General features: G+C 44.5%; 1 protein-coding gene across 4 annotated transcripts; it reads right to left on the reverse strand.

Moving 5' to 3' along the window:
- Positions 1–1,432: 1,432 nt before the first annotated feature.
- On the reverse strand, positions 1,433–19,287 carry LOC113405782 (ubiquitin-conjugating enzyme E2 T-like). Of its 4 annotated transcripts, none has more exons than XM_026647034.1 (8): positions 19,200–19,281; positions 12,497–12,609; positions 11,179–11,248; positions 10,092–10,197; positions 9,287–9,385; positions 9,039–9,122; positions 2,165–2,274; positions 1,668–1,789 (listed from the first exon to the last, which is right to left on the reverse strand). In XM_026647034.1, the coding sequence occupies exons 2-8, from the start codon at positions 12,603–12,605 to the stop codon at positions 1,762–1,764; spliced, it is 606 nt and encodes a 201-aa protein (XP_026502819.1). In that variant the 5' UTR covers positions 12,606–12,609; positions 19,200–19,281; the 3' UTR covers positions 1,668–1,761. The 4 variants fall into 4 exon arrangements, with proteins under 4 accessions (XP_026502820.1, XP_026502819.1, XP_026502818.1 ...); XM_026647033.1 differs by lacking the exon at positions 1,668–1,789 and adding an exon at positions 17,256–17,380 and having other exon boundaries at positions 1,798–2,274; positions 19,200–19,287; XM_026647035.1 differs by lacking the exon at positions 2,165–2,274 and having other exon boundaries at positions 1,433–1,789.
- Between the last annotated feature and the right edge of the window lie 1,012 nt (positions 19,288–20,299).

Below are 20,299 nucleotides of genomic sequence, written 5' to 3' on the forward strand. Positions count from 1 at the left end.
GGCTTAGCGGGGCTGGGTGATGTTCCCTCCCCGCTCTCTGTGGGGGCTAGCCTAGGCTTTGCCATACCCCCCCACCGCCCAAACATGCCTTCACGGCCCTCTGGGGGCCCGCCCTACAGTATCATCAGAAACAGGATACTGAACTAGATGAGTCTGATCCAGCATGGCAGCTTCCATGTTCCTATTCATAAAGGCTATTAGCCTAGTCGATTTAACATGTATGTCCTGCATAAATATGTAATTTTCTATAGAGCTGTGGCTCTTGTGTCTAAGGCCTGGCCTACACCAGGAAATTAGGTCAGTATAATTACATCGATCAGGGCTTTGAAAAATCCACACCCAAGAGACATAGTTAAACTGACCTAACCCCTGGTGTAGACAGCGCTAGGCCGACGGGAGAATTCTCTTGCTGCCTGAGCTACTGCCTCTCAGCAAAGTGGATTCCCTACGCCAACGGCAGAACCCATGCCACTGGCAAAGGAAGCATCTTCTCTGAAGCACGGCAGTTGAGCCACTACAGTATTTTAAGTGCAGACAAGCCCTAATATAAGCTAGTGACAAAGCACTTCCATTCACTAAACTACTGCTTAGTTCAGATTCAGTTTAAGGGCCCATTGCAGAGGTGGTGTAAAATGGACATTTTCAGGACTTTGCCAGAATTGCTCAACACCCATAACTCCAACTGAAATCAATAGGATCGCAGTACCTCTGAAAGTTAGACTTCTTACACCTATATACTAGTGCATAAGGGAAGTGAAGCTGGTAAAACTCACATGTTGGGAAGTCAGAAGGAAGTGAGGAATAGCAGTTGCTGCATTAAATTACAATTTCTTACATAGCCCAGTTAGCATAGCAAGAGAAATAACTCTCACCTTTTTCAGTCCCTCGGGTATCAAGATTACCAAAATTTAGATTCCTTTACATTCAATGGCCACATGCAGACCTGAGGTGTAAGTTACAAGTTGATGAGTGGATGCAAATATGCCTTAAGGGACTGGAAGGTATAAATTACACCAGTTTAAGTCTCCCCGTAGACTCTGCTCCAGTTTGGGCTATAAAACATTAAGCCATCTGCTCAGCTTGTGGAAGTAGTGTTCTTCTGATTTATGAGCTGGTTACTGATTGCACAGGTGGGAAGATAGCTGGGGAAAGGGTGAGATACAAAGTATACAATATGTCCACACTCATGTATCATTTACTATTATTACTCCAACAAGGGAAACTGAAGTGTCTGCTACAGGCAGGTGTGCTGATGTTTCAATTGGGGCGGGAAACAGCAAAATATTACTTACAAATTCAAGTATATCCTTTAATTATGTGCTCCAATTTCTAGCCTGTCATCAACCACAAAAAAGCCAGACTGGCCACATACCGTCCATGGGCAATGTTAAGCAATTTCTCATTCACACAATAACCATCATCACAAGAGAACTCAAACATATAAGACTGATTATTCCCAATTCTGCCTTCCTTCACAATACTTAGAGACAAACAATGTAAGACAAACAAGAATACAAAACATGTAATGCTACTGAAATAAAAGCAGCTTTAATTTGAAAACAACCCCCTGCCATCGCAAGTATTAGCTCACGCACAGAGAGACAAGTGAAACCTGCCAGTGTTACACATTCAGAAAAATGTTTATTTACACAGAGAACCTCTATGAATCGAGGCAGGGTTTTTTCCCCTTCTTGCTGATATCATTTGCTTTTCTTTTCTGGGAGATGGCAGATTCTTTGGGAGTGCTAGCCTCGCTTTGGGTCACTTCCTCATCTGGAGTTTTGGAAGCCTGGTACAGAAGACACAAAGGATTCAAACAAAGAAGGTTACCTTTATATTTGTAACATTCACAGTCAGTTTGAAAGATCAAGTCTGCCCTAGAAGGAGCGTTCACTTCCTGGAGACACACTAGCACTTCCTCTTGGAAAATTATTGCCAGACTTACACATTTATAACACAGTGTGTGGGGGGAAATATCCCAAAGCACTTCAGACTACTGTATACAAATCCAACACTAAAAGTGTATAAATTGACCAATTTAGGCTGGAAATTAGAAGGTTTCTAGCCATCAGAAAAGTGAGTTCTGGAACAGCCTCCCAATAGAAGCAGTGGGGTGAACAACCTAACTAGTGTTAAGACAGAGTTTGATAAATTTATGATCCACGTTATTTGATGGGGTTGCCTGTGATAGCAGGGACTGGACTTGATGATCCAGGAAGTCCCTTCCACTCCTATGTTTCCTTCTGCCACTCTGGAACTTTCTAACTCTTCAGACTTCCCGAATTTTGGGAGTGAAGGAAAAAAGGGGAAAATTAATCAAAAACTGTGCCAAAAAAACACATTCCTGTGAAAATGTCAACCAACTCTAGTTAACTATGTTTTTATTTAAAGTATTATCACTGGCATCCGAGTCATCGCCCATGAGACAAATGAGGCAGCTCACACTTTAGAACTATTTGTTTCTCACTCAGGCAGATGGTGACACTTGGGTCACATTTTCAAGGTTGTTTTTCCCCCCACAGCCATAACAAGTAGAGCCTTAGGTTATGTCTACACTAGAAACGCTACAGTAGCATAGATGTAGCGTAGAGACTCGCTACAGTGATGGAAGGGGTTCTTCTGTCACTGTCGTAAATTCACCTCTCTGGGAGTCAGTAGCTAGGTTGATGGAAGAATTCTTTTGTCAACCTAGCACTGTCTACACTGGGGATTACGCCAGCTTAACTACGTCTCCCAGAGGTGTGAATTTTTCACATCCCTGAGTGACATAGCTGGATCACCCTAACTTTCTAGTGTAGACCTGCCCTAAGTTCCCCTCCTCCCCTTTAATTACATGATCACATACTATTTTTCCTGAGGACTCCCATCTCATTCAGTACACAAGATGAGCAGTGTTCAGGGAACAAATCAGGCTTGCATAGTGAAAGAAGCCATTGTCCATATTGTTAAGAGTGTTTTCCCTTCACCCTCTCCCCTGGTTCTTGTCACCCAGGCAGAAAGCAGAAGACCAGAAATCCGAAGTGCAGGCAATGCGATGTTTATTGGGGTTAGTTTCCAGCAAGCATGTGTCCCACAACTCTGATACCACAGAGCCTTGTTTCCCAGTGTCCTGTCCCAGCCCTCCTCAGCAGGCATAATTATACCTGAGATGCACGCCCATAGTCCCACCCCTTACAACTTATGGTCCTGTTCCATTTTGGGGGGTCGTGGGTCTTCGTCCCACCTCTTTTGTACCCCATGGCAGGGGTAAGGAGTGAGGTTGTGCTATGGTCAGGGACAGGCATTTCTTTGGCCTTTTAGTGTTTTATACCTTCCCCCCAATCCCCATTTGCCCCTCCCCAATGGTTGCTTGACCTTGCCTTGAGAGAGGAGTTGAGGCAGTCTTAAAGTGTGCGCTCTAGTAACACAATCTGCTCTTATCTGTTCCCAGTATGCTAATAAACCCATCTGGCTAGGCAGAAGCAACATACACAGTGCATTTGTCCTTTGTTCTCACATATTAGTAAGAATGTAAGTGTATCAAGACTCAAACAGGCAAGCAAAACCCAAAATGCTATCTTAGGCAAAAATACAGGCCTGAATCTTACATTGGCATTAGCACTCTTAACAGGTAGGAGCCCAGCCTCATTTGTTGCAGAAGATAACTGTGTCGTGAATAAGGCAGTGAATTACAGGAAGAGAAAGGATGGTCTCGTGGTTAGAACAGTTGAATGCCACCCTGAAGAACTGGATTCGGCCACAGAGCTCCTATGTGATGCTGGGTAAGTCACGTAAAACCAAAATTTTCACAGGTGGCCACTGTGTTCATTTTCTAGGTGCCCAACTTGAGATTCTGGAGCCTGATTTGTAGACGTGCTGAGCACTTACAACTGCTAATTGAAATCAATGGGAACTGTTTGAACATACAAAGTGCCATAAAAATGCTAAGTGACCTGAAAAATCAGGCCCCGCCCATCTCAAATTGGGCATCCAAAATTTGTGGACACTTGGGGCTATTTTGGCCTCAATATCTGTGCTTCAGTTCCCCCACTATAAGATTAAATTAATGCCTCCCTACCTCAATAGGGATGTTGTGAAGATAATTTCATTAATGTTTCTGAAAACTCAGATACTATAATGAAGAGCACCCCAGAAAAGCCCACAAGGGAATTAATAATTCTGTCTCCAGAGCAGGATTTGGATGATATGCACTAAGTGAGGCACAGGGTAACTCAATGAGGAGAATAAAAACACTGAATAACCATGTCAGTGAATACTGTCCATCTGTTGCACTGAATGAAGCCGGGGGGCTCTGGCAGAAAGTTTGTACTTTGCCTTTATCTAGCACAATGGGATTCTGGTCCATGACTAGGGCTCCTAGCTATTACAGTAATACAAATAAATAATAAGTGTGTGATCATTTAATTAAAAACTGAGTATTATGAAAGAAGGGGGCAAATTCAGTTTGTACAAGCAACCTTAACTCTGACACTTCCTAACTCTCAAGTGCTTGACTTTGCAACCTTAACACTCTTATTGTCTTTTTTTTCCCCCAAGTACATAACAGGATACAAAGGAGTTACAGGGCACCTAAGGAATACAAGCTAAAATAAGCAACTAGATGAGAGCAGCTGACTGGAAAGATTGAGGTGAAGCTGGTGGAGAAAAGAAGCACCTTTGCAATATCACCCTGCATCATACAGCCTCCCTCTCAAATCCTTGAAACAACCCACAGGCCTAGTGTCCACTTGGATTGGATATTCCAGTATCTACGGCCACAGGGGAATGCCCTTTTCAACTTACGGCCAGTATGCAGAGCCATGCACGGATACAAAATTTGTACCTGCATCCGATCCACAAGCCGCAAACGTGATCCATGGATATCCGCAGATATAAAAGGGATATCTGCAAATTTGCAGGGCTCCACTGCTATGACAACTTTGCATCCTCCTGGCAGGTGCAGACTTGGCCACATTGATCCACACATTCATGGACCTCCAGGCTTGATTACTGTAATTCTCTGTACCTAGCTATGAAATCAACAATCTTAAACAAACCTGCCATTAGTTCAGAATGTTGCAGCAACACAGGTGCCAGGTGTGCATTATCCTACTATTCTGCTCACAATACTGGCACCCCATTGAAAACTGGGCACATTCAATGTCTCAGTCCCCATCAGCAAAACCTATAGGGCTGAGAGACTGTTACCCAAGGGATCTCCTCACCCTGCACCATCACAGCCTCCCGTGACAGTTACATTGCAATGGACCTGCCAGTCACAAAAGCAAGGCCTGTATACATAGGAGACAGACCTTTCAAATCAAAGAAACAATCCCTGCATAAAGAGCTTACAGCCTAAGTTAGAGAGGACTTTGGGACAGACAATGCTCAAGGATGCAGATAGGGGAGGACAAGGCTTACACAAAGTAATGTCACAAGGCTGATTGTTTATATGGGGTTAGTTCCCCATAGTTTTAAAATGTGATTTAAATTACTAATTTAAGGGAGGAGAGTGGTCAGGTTAGGGGAGATCAGCAGAAGAAATGGGGTGTTGGGATAGCACAATGGCTCCATGGCACGCAGGATCAGAGAGCTTGTTTGGGGCACACAGGGTGCCCACAGAGGTGCTTGGGGGAGAAAGACAAAAAGGGAGTGTGACAAAAAGGGAGCACAGGGCCCAAGTGGAACAGGGGTTGGTGGAAGCAGTGAGCCAAGGGGCAGGCACAGAGCTGTGCAGAGCCTGGGAGGCAAGGACTCTGTCAGACATCAGTCCCCATTTGCCATGAGAAGCTGAGATAATACAAAACCAAATACACCACCTACTGGAGGAACAAGACAAGTACATTCTCCAGTAGGAAGGTAAGTTGGTCAACAAGTACCTCATTTTCATTAGTCTGGGGAATGAGACTGCCCAGCTATTTTCCAGAAGTCAGACAATTGTCAAGGGTGCAGGTGCCCCCTAGTGTTACAACTGCAAAACAATTCTAGTTGTTTCCTCTACAGCTTGCTGGATATTTGAGCGGAAAAAGGAAACACTAACCAACTGAGGCTGAAGGCCGCCTTTGACTCCTTTGTTAAAGCCATTTTATTTGAAAGGTCAATAAACAGAAGCTATTCCGCAGTTGCTGCACTTCTCTAATCAAGCACTATGAAGAGTTCTGAGTCACAATCCATCCTAGCAGCTAGTTGTGGGGGGTAGTAACAGGGTCCCTGCTTTTTCCTCTCCTCCACACATCTAGGACCTGATTCTCCACGGTCCAACACCTCATGCAGTCATTCACAGCAGTGCAAAGTGAGTAACGCTGCCAACTGAGCACTTTACACTGGCCTACATGACAACACACGGTACAGGACAATGGAAAATCAGACCCTAAGTAGCCTTCTTTTATCTCTCCGTAACTGATGTGTTGAGAAATTAGAGCATCCCTTCTATCACGAGCTCCACTCCCTCCCATTGCGTCCAGGGGAGAATACTAAAACAGTCTCTTTGCTGAGCATGTGGAAATGGGCAGCGGCTGGCTGCATGTTTTTCTGCCTCAAGAGACCACATCTCTAAACTTGCCCTAGCATTCTGTGCCTACAACCATTTGTCTCGTGCTGTGCAAGGGGCAATTTCTCCTCCATCACTACTATGACAGACCTGTTGCCCTCACTCCTTTCACACTAGGTCTACTAGGGCCTCAACTTTGTACACATACAGGAGCTTGCTCAAAGAGTAAAATCCCAGGGAACTCCTGCTGAGCCTATTAGCCACCCTAAACATAGGACTTCAGGTATACACTTTATCTGAAAATGTTTTTAATGTTGCCTAAGGAGTTCTGGGAAGACTCCTGACCATGGCATTCCATCAGGTGAGGGTGCAGAAGGATGCCTAGTTATATCATCTCATCCTTTCACTAATATGCTTCAGCATAAGAGATCTCTCCCAAACAAACATGATACTAAGGAAACCCACCTGCCAGAAAGTCTTCAGTGGGTTGACAGCCCACTCCCTTGTCCCCATTGAGCGTCACCACAGCACTGGGGCAGCTAGAGACACAGTCCATTATGACTAGAATAAATTTGTTGGAGGAGAACTAAAATGTCTAGCTCCATCTTCAGGAGCTACACATAAGGAAAAAAGAGTTGAATAGCAGGCCCTATATGTTTTACCCGCATGGTAAAACCACAGAGAGGAGTGACCATCATATTCCATGCCTGTGAATATAGGGTTAGTACATTTGTAATGCTTACAAAACACGTAACATTGGCTGGGCAGCTGGTGTGTCTGCCCTCTGCTTTCTACTCTAATCATAATCATTGCACTACTTCGTTCTGCTCCCCCATACATTCGTTGTATCCAGCCATTGTCTCTCATTATATATACTCAGACTGCAAAGTCTTTGTGGCGGGGACCCTCAGTTCAGTGTGTATGTGTGTATACACACAGTGCCTAGCACAAAGGGATCCCAAGCCTTGACTGGGACTTCTAGGCATGACCACAATACAAATAAATAATAAAGTATGGAATCAACTTTTGTTAAATTCATTTAACCTCTCACAAATACTAGTAGAGGGATGTTGTCACAAGGCAGGGCTTCTCCCCAGCTTGCCAAAACACTCTGCCACACCCACAGTCTCTTTAATGCAGTTTTATTCCCAAACTTAAACAAACCAACAAAAACATTCTCAGCTCACCCTTTGAATCTCAGGCTTTCAATACCTCCCCTCGACAGGGATTCTGGCAGTCCTGCCTCCTGCAATTTCCTGTCTCACTCTCCATCAGCCAGTTCCTTCTCATAGCCAGCCCTTCAGTGGAACTCACTCTACAGCAGCAGGTGCAACTCTGCTCCCTTACCTGGCCTACACCTGGGAGCACCTGCTCTGACATAGGGGAGTTGGACCTACTCAGTTACAGGGGCCAGCCACCCTGTGACAGATGTCATGAGCAATCCCCATGTTAAGAGGACATAATCCCCTTCTATAATCTGCATATGACCATACATTTCCCAAATATAACTGTACATTTATATTACACAAACAGAAAGCCAGCACAAAGTACAACAGGAAGGGACATTTTGACAGACTCCAACTCTTAAAAATATCCCAGGGCACTTTGCGTAAGTCCATGCAGAGCAGACACAGGAAGTGGAAGGACTCACCTGAGATAGAGGTCAGGTATACTCTAGAAATGTTGCCAGTATAATAATGTCAGTTATGGGTGTGATGTTTTTAAATAAAAGTTTTTAGAACCAGAAACGAGCCCTAGTGTAGACACAAGCTATGTCTACACTAGGAGCACTTTACTGGTACAGGAATATCAATATACCATACCAGGAAAGCACACTTAGTGTGGACACAGCTACGCCGACAGAATATGGTCTACATATATGGTAAAACCACCTCTCCAACCCCATCACAAATGAGACAAACTATACTGGTAGAAGAGCAGCTTTGCTGGAATACCTGCATCTACATTAGGGGCTTCTGCCAGCACAGCTCTGTCAGTCAGGGATCACACACCTCTTCACATCCCAACTGACAGTTATCCAAGTAGAAGTCTATAGCGTACACCTAGCTGCAGTTATATCAGCAAAAAAGTCCTTTTGCTGGTATAAGCTGTGTCTACACTAGGAAGGTTTTGCCTGCATAACTATACCAGTATAGTTATACGGACAAAACTTTAAGTGTATCCTAGGCCACATACACAGGAATCTCTAGCTATGACAACATGGGTAGGGAAACAAAGTAAAGTTTACCTAAACAGAATTAACAAAAATTTCTTAAAGAGCGAAGTTAAATTCAGAGAGTTCACATTAGGGCACAATCACAGCCCTGGCAACCCAGGGACTCAATTCTATGAAGACAGGCAATCCACTCCCAATAAAAAAATACTGGAATTGGAACTTGAAATAGACATCCAAAAATGCACTGGGGTCAGTGGGTTAGAGGCTATTGAAAGTGATGCCTATATCTGCGTCACTCATATTACTTCCTGAGGACTAGCAAGATTATACATGTGAAGATTAGCCTACACCCAATTCTTTTGTAGCAGAGTCAAAGCATGGTACATTTCTTACCCTCTTTTGCTGGCTTGCATGCTTCTCAGTCCATTGTTTGGCATTTCTGATGAACACTTCCTTATTGTATTTATACTCCGAGGACTAGAAATAATAAAGCAAGAGACAAGGAGGATAGACACTTAATCAAGCACCTGTGAACACTCTTAGTTCCCTATATAGAAGAATGAGCACAAGTACCATATAGTCTCTGCTCTAACTTGCATGCACCAGCATTTGCACCAAAGGAACAAAAGAAGAGTACGTACTATGTCTGCCATGAGGGGGTCATCAGGGTTAGGCTCACTCATCAGAAGCTGTATGGAGGTCAGCAACGTGGAGATATTCAGGGACGGCCTCCATGCACCCTTCACAGAAACAGAATAATAAAAAACAGAGCTTAACAGGGAAAAGAAGTCTGATCATTAGCTGACATACAGAAAACAAATTTTCCTCTGGAGTTTCCAGACCTCAATGCAGTACATAAGGTGGTTACCACCAGGTGGTCAGTTTATACAGCAGGGAAGACATCTGATGCCAGGTTAGTGGATCTCAAACCAGTAAGGTTTTGACCTCTCCTACAAAGGAGAAAAACCATTCCAGGACCGACCTGGCTCTCACTCTTTTGGTTCACCACAGCTACAGTGCTAACTTGCTCTACAGCAGACAGACAGAGGCACAGTGCTCATACCAATTAGCCCTGCAGCTTCTATTCGGGCCATTTCAAGAGAGCAATTCTAGTTACACAGAGATCTCACTCCAACTTAATTAACACTGACCCGCAGTGTCATCTACATCTGTATTGTATCAGGATCCAGGCTGTGATTTTCAGAGGGGCACCTGACTCATAGGTCCCTTTGAAAATCCCAGCCCTTAAAGCATCAAAAAAAGCAAAGGAAAATACATCTTAGTGAGTAACCAATGGCATGCATTATACAGTCGCCTGTATCATGAGTATCCATGTAAACAAGAGCCAATATTAAATATCAGTGAAGCTTTTTACAGCCAGGACAATAGGGGAGTTTAGCATCATCTGTAACTTTGTTGATCCCCACTAGAGTAGCACTGCCTTACTTTGGGCGGTAATCTGAGAACATCCAGGCAAATCCTTCCAGCAGAGTCAATGTTGGGATGGTAGATGGGTGTCAGAAAGCGAATCTTCGGGGGTTCAAATGGATATCTTTAAAGAACAGGTGTTAAAGAAACAGATTTCATTTGAAATATAATCTAAATTGAATGTTCAGTTCCATTAGCATTCCATTTGCCACATTACCACAAACAACACTATAGTGTCCTCTCCCCAGCCACCTGCAAATTCCAACCATCTTCTCCTCAGCAAGTTTTTGGAGGAAACAGCCCCATCTCTGGTCATGCCCTCTAACACAATGGCCTTGACTGTTTTCAGTTTGGTTTCTGTCCTTTGCACAGCACTAAATTCCCTTTTGCTCGGAAGCTAACTTCTCATTGCCTCAGATTACTTGCTTTTCTCATTTTCCCTGACATCTCTTTTAGTTACATCAATTCACTTCAGCTGTAAACAGGAAAAAGATGCAGTACTGGGTCAGACCAAAGGTCCATCTAGCCCAGTATCCTGTCTTCTGACAGTGGCCAGTGCCAGGTGCCCCAGAGGGATGAACAGAACAGGTAATCATCAAGTGATCCATCCTCTGTCACTCATTCCCAGCTTCTGGCAAACAGCGGCTAGGGACACCATTCCTGCCCATCCTGGCTAATAGCCATTGATGAACCTATTCTCCATGAATTTATGCACCATACAGGTACTTTTTCCCCCCTTTCAAAATTGTTTAAAGGCATCAAAATAATTTAAGGATCCTGACAAAGTATTTCTCGATTTTTTTGTGCATTGTTACACACCTTGGGAGTTTGAAAGTGAAATCTTCATATTACAAATAAATAAGTACATTAATAAAATCTCTCTCACCTAAAAACTGATTGATAATGTCACAAACAGGGAGGCTGAAGGCAAAAAAGCAAACTATTACACTTTATGCCCATTGCTCCAATGCTCCTAATATACAGGATACCACCTCTTCGTATCTCACACAAACTGACATGTTTGACAGGAAGTTAAAAAAAAATTCCTTCTTACTATGTGTGTTCCCCCGTCTGCCCACCTTCCTAGATGCAGTGATTTAATTACCTTTCAGGAACAACTACTTCCAAGTTGAAAACTCCTTTATCATATGGCGTGTTTGTACCACCCAAAATTTCTTAAAGAAAAAAAATTAGACAACTATAACATTCAAAATGGGTAAGTGTTCCCCCCGCTCCCGCTCCCACTCCCATCATGCTTCTGCTACAGTCGTGCATTCCCATCACACCGTTTTTAACTGTAGCAATGTCCGGATCTGCCAACAGAAGTAACCACTGCCACCTCGTCACATTTTGTTCTACCCTGCTGTGCAGTAAGGTCAATAACCCCTATGTTTTAAGTGAGAACTAGGGAGAGCCTAAACAATCATTAGTTATCTAATTTTGGAAGCAAAAAGAGTGTGACTGTTACAGGTTGGAACCTCTTCACTGACAAAAATTGTATTGCTGGAGCTCAGCTAAGCGAGTGCTCCGCATAGTCAAGAAAGAGTATGTTATTTCACTAATTCCTTCCGTGTGTCTGACCTTCCTATGTTTATATCCAGGCGAAGCCTTGATACTTCCTCCCTTCTCATACTTCAGGAGTCATGGCCAATTTCAACTTCTGAAGGAGAGAAAATTTTTCAAGTTCCAGACTGTGAGCATGATACAATAACTGGTGAATTTTCAGCCAATACTTGAAAAAGACGTTGAAATAATGTTCAGCCCTAGAACCAGGACTGAGAATTGGCCTAGTGACCCAAGCACTCTCGTGGGTTAAGGTGGCAAAGCTAATGTTTAGGATTATAGGGCCATAATCTTCAATACTGCTCCCCTGTATTGTTTCTTCTGGAAGTCAGTGCCTGAAATTGAGTTAATCTAAAGGGCCAAAGGCTGAGTTATGGAGGGAGAACTCTGTGGATGCCTGGCCTTCCTCTTAGCAGGAAACCTGAAACCTGAGTCTCCAAGCCATCTATAAAACCTTGTTAGCAAAGCACATCCAACCCCCTACATGCACAGACTCCTTCAGCAGTGTTGAAAAGCCATGAGGGGGTTACAGCTACTTCTAGCAACAGTAACTCATGTTACAGGAAGCATACCAGTGTGGCTGTTTCCTTAACTACTCCCCCCGGTCCACGCCGCCTAGCCACATGACCAGGGATCCAATCAATAGGGAACATAAAGAAGGGGAATTCAAAAAAAAAAAAAAAAAAAGATGAAGAGTGGACAAGAATCAAACAAATGTCATGGACTGGGGTTAATTTCATCCCCAAATTGCTAAGTACAGGCACTGCCCAGTAAACATTACCACAGCAGAGAGAATTTTAATGATACGCATACCACCCCCACCCCCCCAAAAAACCCCAAACCATGATGGTAATACATACGGGCTCGTAGATCATCCATCCGGTTTTTGTTTTGCCAGAACATAATGCCTGGGGGAGGCTCTGTGGTCAACAGATGCAGCTCTCTCTTCAGTCGTGAAGTTCTTTGCATTGTGCTGAAATATTGTAAGGAGAATTAACACCTTATAGCTAGCGCCTTTCATACTGTAGATATGGTACTGGCTTTCACAATAATAAGTCAAACACCAGTTGTGCAAGGACAGTCATTTGAAGCAGCCATTAAATACTCATCAACACCCAGCACTTAGCCTTTAATATTAGAAGCTATTCTGTTGAGGGTGACGCAGAGCCATGAAAAACAACAACGATCCTTGGAATTCTTTAAAAACATCTCATCTCTATGGCAGCAAGAACCAAATTTTATACACCCTCATGTAGCCCAACCACGTAGTAAGATGATTTGGTCCACCAGAATGGATAGAGCACTGGGCTGGGACTCGAGAGACCTCAATTCTATTCCCAGTTCTGCCACTGGCCTGCTGCATGACCTTAGGCATGTCACTTTACACCTCTGTGCCTCAATTTTCTCCTCTACAAAAATGGCAGTAACAACACTGACCTCTTTCGTAGAGCACTTTGAGATCTAGTGATGAAAATCTAGGTATTATTATTAAACTGTACTAACCAGGTTAAAACAAAAATGTGCTTTATCCTAGGTATAGATCTTGGCTAAAGCATGGAATTCTGGTCTTTTTTTATTAATCCTTCCTCAGCAGGGTGGGGTGGGGGGAAGATGGGCTAGATCAGGGTTTCTCAACCCGCGGGTCAGTACCCAAAATTGGTGTTTCAAATGGTCACGTGACAGCTCCTGGGCTGGCTGGGCAACCTCTGAGGTCCCAGCGCCACTCAGATTTGGCCCATCTATCATGACGACGGGAGTCTGGGTAGGCCAAATTTGAGTAAGCGGCACTGTAACCCCATGAGCAGGTCACAACTCCACTCACGCAAATGGCTCCTGCAGCCAGCCCCACAGCACAGGAGCTGCAGGAGCCAGCACTGTGGGATGAGTGCCACAGGATCTGACCAAAACCACCCAAGACCTCCATCCCTAGACTATTTACTGGGTTACAATGGACCATAAACATTTACAAATAGGTCCTGAGCCCAAAAAGATTGAGAGCCACTGGGCTAGATAACCTCTTGAGGTTCCTTCCAGACCTACATTTCTATGATTCTATAACTAAAAACTGACCAAACCATCTTATAAGCCAGCTCATGCACAACACAGGTTCAAAATAATCAACCATGCTGGGTAACCAGTTACGAGACCATCAGGCCTGTTGGGACCAAAACACGTTATAACATGTTGTGGCTGCAATACAGTACAAATGTACGTGGTTAAAACCGTCCCGAGCAATCTCCATGAATATTCCCAGTCAAACACGAAAACATCCTCACCCACCAACTGGGACAAGAAAGAGAACCAGGAAAATTTCCCTCATCTGCCAAAAAATAGTTACTGGCAATGGGGAACAGATTTTGGCACGTGGGAATTAAAATGGGATCCAACCTTGCCTGCAGCAAGATAGATGAATAGTAATCAGGAACTTCCTAATATGGGAACGGTCTCACCTGTCAGAAATTATAGCCTCCCTGCACTCCATGTCAGTGGTTACTTCAAAGCAGGGACAATCTGCCCCTGTGTGTGTGGAGGGGGGAGGTGGTACAGTGTCACTCACCCCGCACCAGGATAACTATGTATCCCTCTGCCCCCACCCAGCTGTGGGGAAGAACCAAGCATTCCCTTGTGCACACACCCGCCCCCCCCCCCGCCCCCAAAGTCAGGCCCACCCCCCCCCCCCCCCCCCCATGAGGGCTAACTGTCCGCCATCTCCCCATGATTACCCCACATTGTTTTCTCCACAGGAATTGAAATTAGAGGCGGTGTTTGAATTTACAGGGGGTGTGAGAGCCAAGGGGCGAGACCATGAGGACGAAGGCGGGTTGTATGGCACCACAGTAAAAACTGAAAAATGTTCCACAAGCATTTTATTAGATTTAATTCATTTTAAAATCATCACACAAATGAAGTTGGCTATTCAAGCCTTCTGTGAAGCATTACATCTACATCCTTCTTGGTTTCTTGTAATTTTGCACAACTCTGTTAATGAACTTCTCTAATGCAGTGCGTTCATCTTTGGTGGCTTCTCGTGTGTCCGGTACTTCCAGTCCTTCAATTGATATGCTCATTAGTTTATTCACATGATCAGGCAGAAGGCGACTTTTTTCACAACACAAAATCCTATTCAATGATGAAAAAGAACGCTCAACTGTAGCTGTTGTGACTGGGAGTAGCAAGAGATGAATTCCTACTTCTTTCATCCCAGGAAACATAGCACAAAGATCAGGTTGAGCCACTAACAATGATAAAAAAGAAGCTGCAGTCAAATCTTCATTCATTTGTTGCATGACAGTCCACTCTGCGTTCAAATTCTCTATTCTGTCCTGATCACATGGCGGCCCCATTGCCGGCAGTGCCTTACTCCACTCAATTGCAGGTGTTTTATAAGACAGACATCTGTAAAAGCTACACAGAGGTTGAGTAGAATCCAGAAGTTGCTGTTGTAGATTTGTAAGAATCAAGTCAATGTACTTTTTCAGCTGGCTTAACAAACACTTCTTGTCCTCTTTACTTAAGGAAGAGTCATTAGTCCTTCATTAGTTAACTTCTGGATTGAAGTCTTTGCTTCTTCCAGTACATTGTCAATGGATATTTCTCTGATTGATCCAACTGTAGCTTCTATTGCTGGACAAAGATCTACTACTGTTGTAGCAGATGCCTAGATGGCATTGTTTAATGACCCAAGTGGTTTCAACAGTAAACTTACAAGAGAGAGAATAGTGATTGTTTTCTCTGAACATAATAGCAAAAGTAGTGCACCAGTCTCACTACTTAGATCGGTCCCCTCTTGGTAGATACTTTCTAAAGCCAGTAATAAGGGTTGCAGTAATTTTAAGACAACAGCCAAGGATAGCTCATGAGAAAGCCAGTGGGTTTTCTTTTGGACTAATTTGAACTTCAGTCCCAGAGCATCTTCTATTTCTTCCAATACGTTCAGTCTTTTTGGACTCTTGCTGAAAAAAAAAGAGTACAATGAAGACATTACAATTATGGCTTTTTTAATGTCTTTTGAAGATTCTGCAGCTCGTGCTAGCTGGAGTAGACGGCCTTTGCAGTGTGTATAGGAGAGATTAGGGTTACACTTTTCTCTGAGCAAAGCTTGTACTCCACCATGTCTTCCAGAGAAGTTTGCTGCTCCATCAAATGCACAAGCAGCCATCTGTTTGGGGTCCAATTTACAAACATTTAACTCTTCTAAGATGTGGGTTGTCACAGATGCAGCCGATGTGTCTTCTATAACCTGAACATCTAGAAATGCATCCACTGGCCTACCACTGACATCAAGATAACGTACACAATGACTTAATACTTGACACCCACTTGCATCAGTGCATTCATGAGCCATGTATGCAAAGTTTTTGAATGTGGTAAGAGAATTCTTCACTTTTTCAACTGCTGAGTCTTTCACTGTTGCACCGCATGCTTCTAACCACTTACTTGAGTTTCTTGCAGAAAGATAGTGAGCATTTGCCGGTCTTGTTCAGGGTTAACAAGTGACAATGCACTTAACACTGACCTCCAGTTTGTAGTGTGTGGTATCTCTTGCTTAAATAGAAAGTATGATGCGACCGACATGTTTGTTCCCACAAACTGCGTTGTGCATTCAGCATTCTTAATGGCCTCACTAAGTACTTCTAGATTTTGTTTTGACAGTAACTGGCTTATAAGGCTTTCTGCATGTTGATGCAGTACAGAGGCTTGGTGTTTTGCAGCCTTTTCATGTAGTTTATCAGCATTGGCTTTGCTGATAGTTTGCCAGACCTAAGCTCCTCCAGTATTACCAACTATAGCAGTGGGAAACTTTCCTTCTTCATAAGTTTTTTGCAAGAGGTGCACCATCTTTTGTAACTTTAATAAATGGAAAAAGCTTGACCGACAAACATCAGGAACTGCCTTCAGGTTGTGGAGACACTGTTTCTTCAGTAGGTAGTTGTATTTGTGCTTCGGACTGTTCGGATGTAGATACGCCACCTGAACCTTCAGATGACATGTTGGTATATTCCTGATGCTTGGTATGTTCTTCATCTTGGCTGATTTGAGGCCTTTGAGTGGAAAAATTGTTGAATTGTTTTTTGTCTTTTCATTTTCACTTTGACCTGCAACATATAAAACATATAAGAATGTGACATTACCCAAGGTACAATCTGGACTGTTGAACAGCTGTTTCCCCTTAGTTTTTGAACCTGGGGTGTCTTTTACACTGCGAGAACGACCACTCCTGGTCTGTTCACACACAGCCTCCAGCATGTAACTTGCTCCCAGCTACACAGTATGAGTGCTATAGTCAGTCACTCATGAATTACACTGCAGAACACCAGGAAACTCTCCAGTCCCAGACTTTCCCCCAGAAATATGCATCTTGTACTGCCCAACACTCTACTGGACAATGCAAGCTCACATAAAATCCATCATTTCATAAACAGAAAGTGATATGCACAAACCCTGTTATCTCAGGTAGAGATTCCTCGAACACTTTAATCCAACACACTGGTTTAGATAAATCAATAAAACAAGTTCATTAACCACAGAAAGAAAGACTGTAAGTGATTACAAGTAATGAGGCATAAAAGTCAAAATTGGTTAAAAAAAATAAAAGGCAAAACGCAACTAATAACTTACTTAACGGGCTAAGTGAATTCAAAGTACAATGTCTTTCTTGCCACATGCTTTTGCAGTCTCGCTGGCTAGAATCCTTTCAGACAAGCTCCCTCCCCAGTTCAGTGTTCCTTCAGGTGTTTCTGATGCTGTGAGCAAAGAGAAAGGAGTGTTTGGGGGTTTCTCTCCTCATTTCTTATAGTTCTCTTTTCCCTTTGAAGATCATCTTCATCTAGGGTTCAGATGACAGGAGACTGGAGGACAAACTTCCAGCTGTTTTGCTGTCAATGTGTAAAGTTCTCACTCACACCTTTCTTTCTGCCAAAGAATGGCCAATTAACCAGGTGATAGTCCATTTGATTTTGTTGACACCTGGATGAAGTGTTGGCTAGTTTTTTGTCTCTGGGGAACCGGTTTGAAGCTGGTTCCCCAGATTTGGAACATGCCTTATAAAGTAGAATTCTATAACTTCACATACAATGTTGCCACACATTTTACCAGGACAATAAAGTTTGACAGATTATGAGTTTTCAAATGATACCTCACAAGGCATTCTTTGTACATTTATTTATCCTAGCCTTGTAAAAAGGGTGAACATAAGAGTACAGACTGTCATAATTAATAAATTTAATGTTTTGTTAGGATAATGCAAATTTAACATAGGACAATGCAAATTACACCAAACACAACAGTTTTAGATTTCTAAAGCAAAATATATATCATTTTTAATGTGTTTAATTTAAATTGACTTTTGAAAAATTATTATTAAGTGTTTAGTTCAGAAACTCCCCAAGATAATGACCTCTCTAGATAGCAACAATGCAAGATAACGACATTGGCAAATAAGGCATTTTAAAAACCTTGCCTAATAGGAAACATATATTTCTATATATGCCACAAATCTAGCATTCTAGAGCAAAGTCACTAAACACACTAATCTAGTCATCCCAAGAACAAGAAATTATATTAATTCCTTCTATATATATATATATATGCATAAATTTTATTGAAACTTCATGAAAGGAGGAGTTAAGCTTGCTGTGGCTGCCCAGCTACTGTAAGCAAGTTTCATACATTTTTGTCGGCAAAGCAATTTGGCGCTAACTCTTGGTCTCACATTTTAAACATCATAAAACATCAATAAACATCAGCATTTGAATTATGATGATTTACTGTTGTTTATAAATTATAATTTGAAATTATTAGGTCGGCCAACCTCTCTGAAATGAATGAGCCAGCACTGTCGGAACAAACAGCTGCGGGAGGCAGCTAGTCTTTGTTCATAGGTTTCAAACCTACTATGCATTTTCAGGAACAAGTATTTTATCATACATATGCTTTTAAAGTGTGTGTTAATGTTTCAACTTCAATTCAAATTTCCAAACAACAAAATGAATTTTTTTTCGAACTAGAAAATTTTAAAAACTAGATCTAGCTGGAAAACGACTGGCCGGGGGAAGGTAGGGAAATCCCTGTTTGGGGACATTCCCCACGGGGAGTAATTGTTCCCATCCCCCCCACTACAACCAACCTGCCCCAAGGACCAGGGTCACTCCCCACGGGGACTAACTTCCCCCCAACCCTACATGACCAGCCCATCCCAGAGTCAGGGTCACACACACCCCGGGGGGGGGCACCTGCCCCTCTGTGACCACCCCACTCACAGGGTCAGGATCACTCCCCCATGGAGGCCACCTGCCCATCCCCCCCACCCTCAGAGTCAGGATCACCCCCTATGAGGGAAACTGCCCCCCATTCCCCAGAGTCAGGGTCACCCCCCCCCCCCCCCGGGGGGCCAACCTCCCCCCTATCCCCCCCCCCCCCCGCGGATCAGGGTCCCCCCCCACGGGAGCTAACTGTCCCCCTCCGCCATGACCACCCCGCCCGCCATGCTGAGGTGGCCCCGAGCTCCGCGCACGGGTGACCGACCGCCCTGCCCCCGCTCGAGGCCCCGCCGCCCCCACTCACCCGCACAGCCTCGGCCTCAGGACGCCGCCAAACGACCGCGGTGGGCGCGTGAGGCAACACCGGACGGCACTGGCTGCCTCGCCTGGCCACGCCCAGGGGCGGGACTTCCCGGGGCGCCTAGCAACCAGCCGGGCACACTCTGAGTCGCTCTGCAGAAGTGCCGATCTACGGGGAGCGCGGGGCTGATTGGCCGGAGAGGACCCGAAGGCACCGCCCTGGGGCTTCAAACCTTGGGAGCGGGGAGGAGACGCGGTGTAGGATTGGAGGAGCCGTCCCGGGGCCCCGCCCACCCCTCCTCGCGGGCACCCTCCCCACAGGGGGCGTCACAGAGGCGTAAGGGGTGGGGTGAGGCCTTACTGCAACGGCCTCGCTGCTGCCCTGTGCCTTCCAGGCAGGGCCCGGGGGTGGATGCGGGCCGCGGCTCGAGCCCAGTCCACACTGGGAGGGGGGTTTTGACCCCCGGGGTGCATGGGGCGGGCTGGGTTTACACACTTTAATGCACACACATCACTATATGGGGGGGGGGGTTGGACCCAGCTGCTGGAGTCAGCGGATTGCCTGAGAATGTCACCTGTTAGCAGTGCTCACGTGTGTGCGGGCTGGGGCTGGGGGAGGTTTTGCCCCAGCTGCTGCAGTCATGGGATTGTGTGAGAATTTCACACATGCTCACACGCACACACGCTCATGGAAAGGGGGAGGTCTCACCCCAGCCGCTAGGGTCAGGGAATTGCCTGAGGATCTCCAGCCTGGTTTGCAGCCACTCAGGGTGGTGGAGAAACGCCTGATGCTGTTGTGAAGTGAGAGTCGCTTCACCCCAAAGGCTTGTAAATGAGAAGGCGAAGGGAAAGAGACCTGTGGTTTTATATATATATTTAAATCTTGTGATTTTGGGGGCCTGACTTGTGATTTTTTGCTTGCGCAGGGTTAGTCACACTGTACAGTAGCTGGCTGTGGTCAATGTGTAAGGTCAGTTTGTGCCAGGGCAGGTTACAAGGGGTCGCAGACCCAGCAAAAATAAGGTTTTAAATCAGTCTGGGTCGCTGAGGGGTGCACTTTAAGCATTGTCTTTCCAAAGCTGCTGCTCCTAGATTATGATAGAT

Source organism: Terrapene carolina, unplaced genomic scaffold (assembly GCF_002925995.2).
Source record: "Terrapene carolina triunguis isolate 2854851 unplaced genomic scaffold, T_m_triunguis-2.0 Scaffold50839, whole genome shotgun sequence".
NCBI lineage: Eukaryota > Metazoa > Chordata > Testudines > Emydidae > Terrapene > Terrapene triunguis.

Coding starts and splice junctions, on each gene's coding strand:
- LOC113405782 (XM_026647033.1), bottom strand. CDS start 12,605: ATGCAAAGAACTTCACGACTGAAGAGAGAGCTGCATCTGTTGACCACA. Junction 11,249..12,496: donor GATGGATGATCTACGAGCCC/GTATGTATTACC, acceptor TTTTTCTTTAAG/AAATTTTGGGTGGTACAAAC. Junction 10,198..11,178: donor GAAGTAGTTGTTCCTGAAAG/GTAATTAAATCA, acceptor TGTTCTTTAAAG/ATATCCATTTGAACCCCCGA.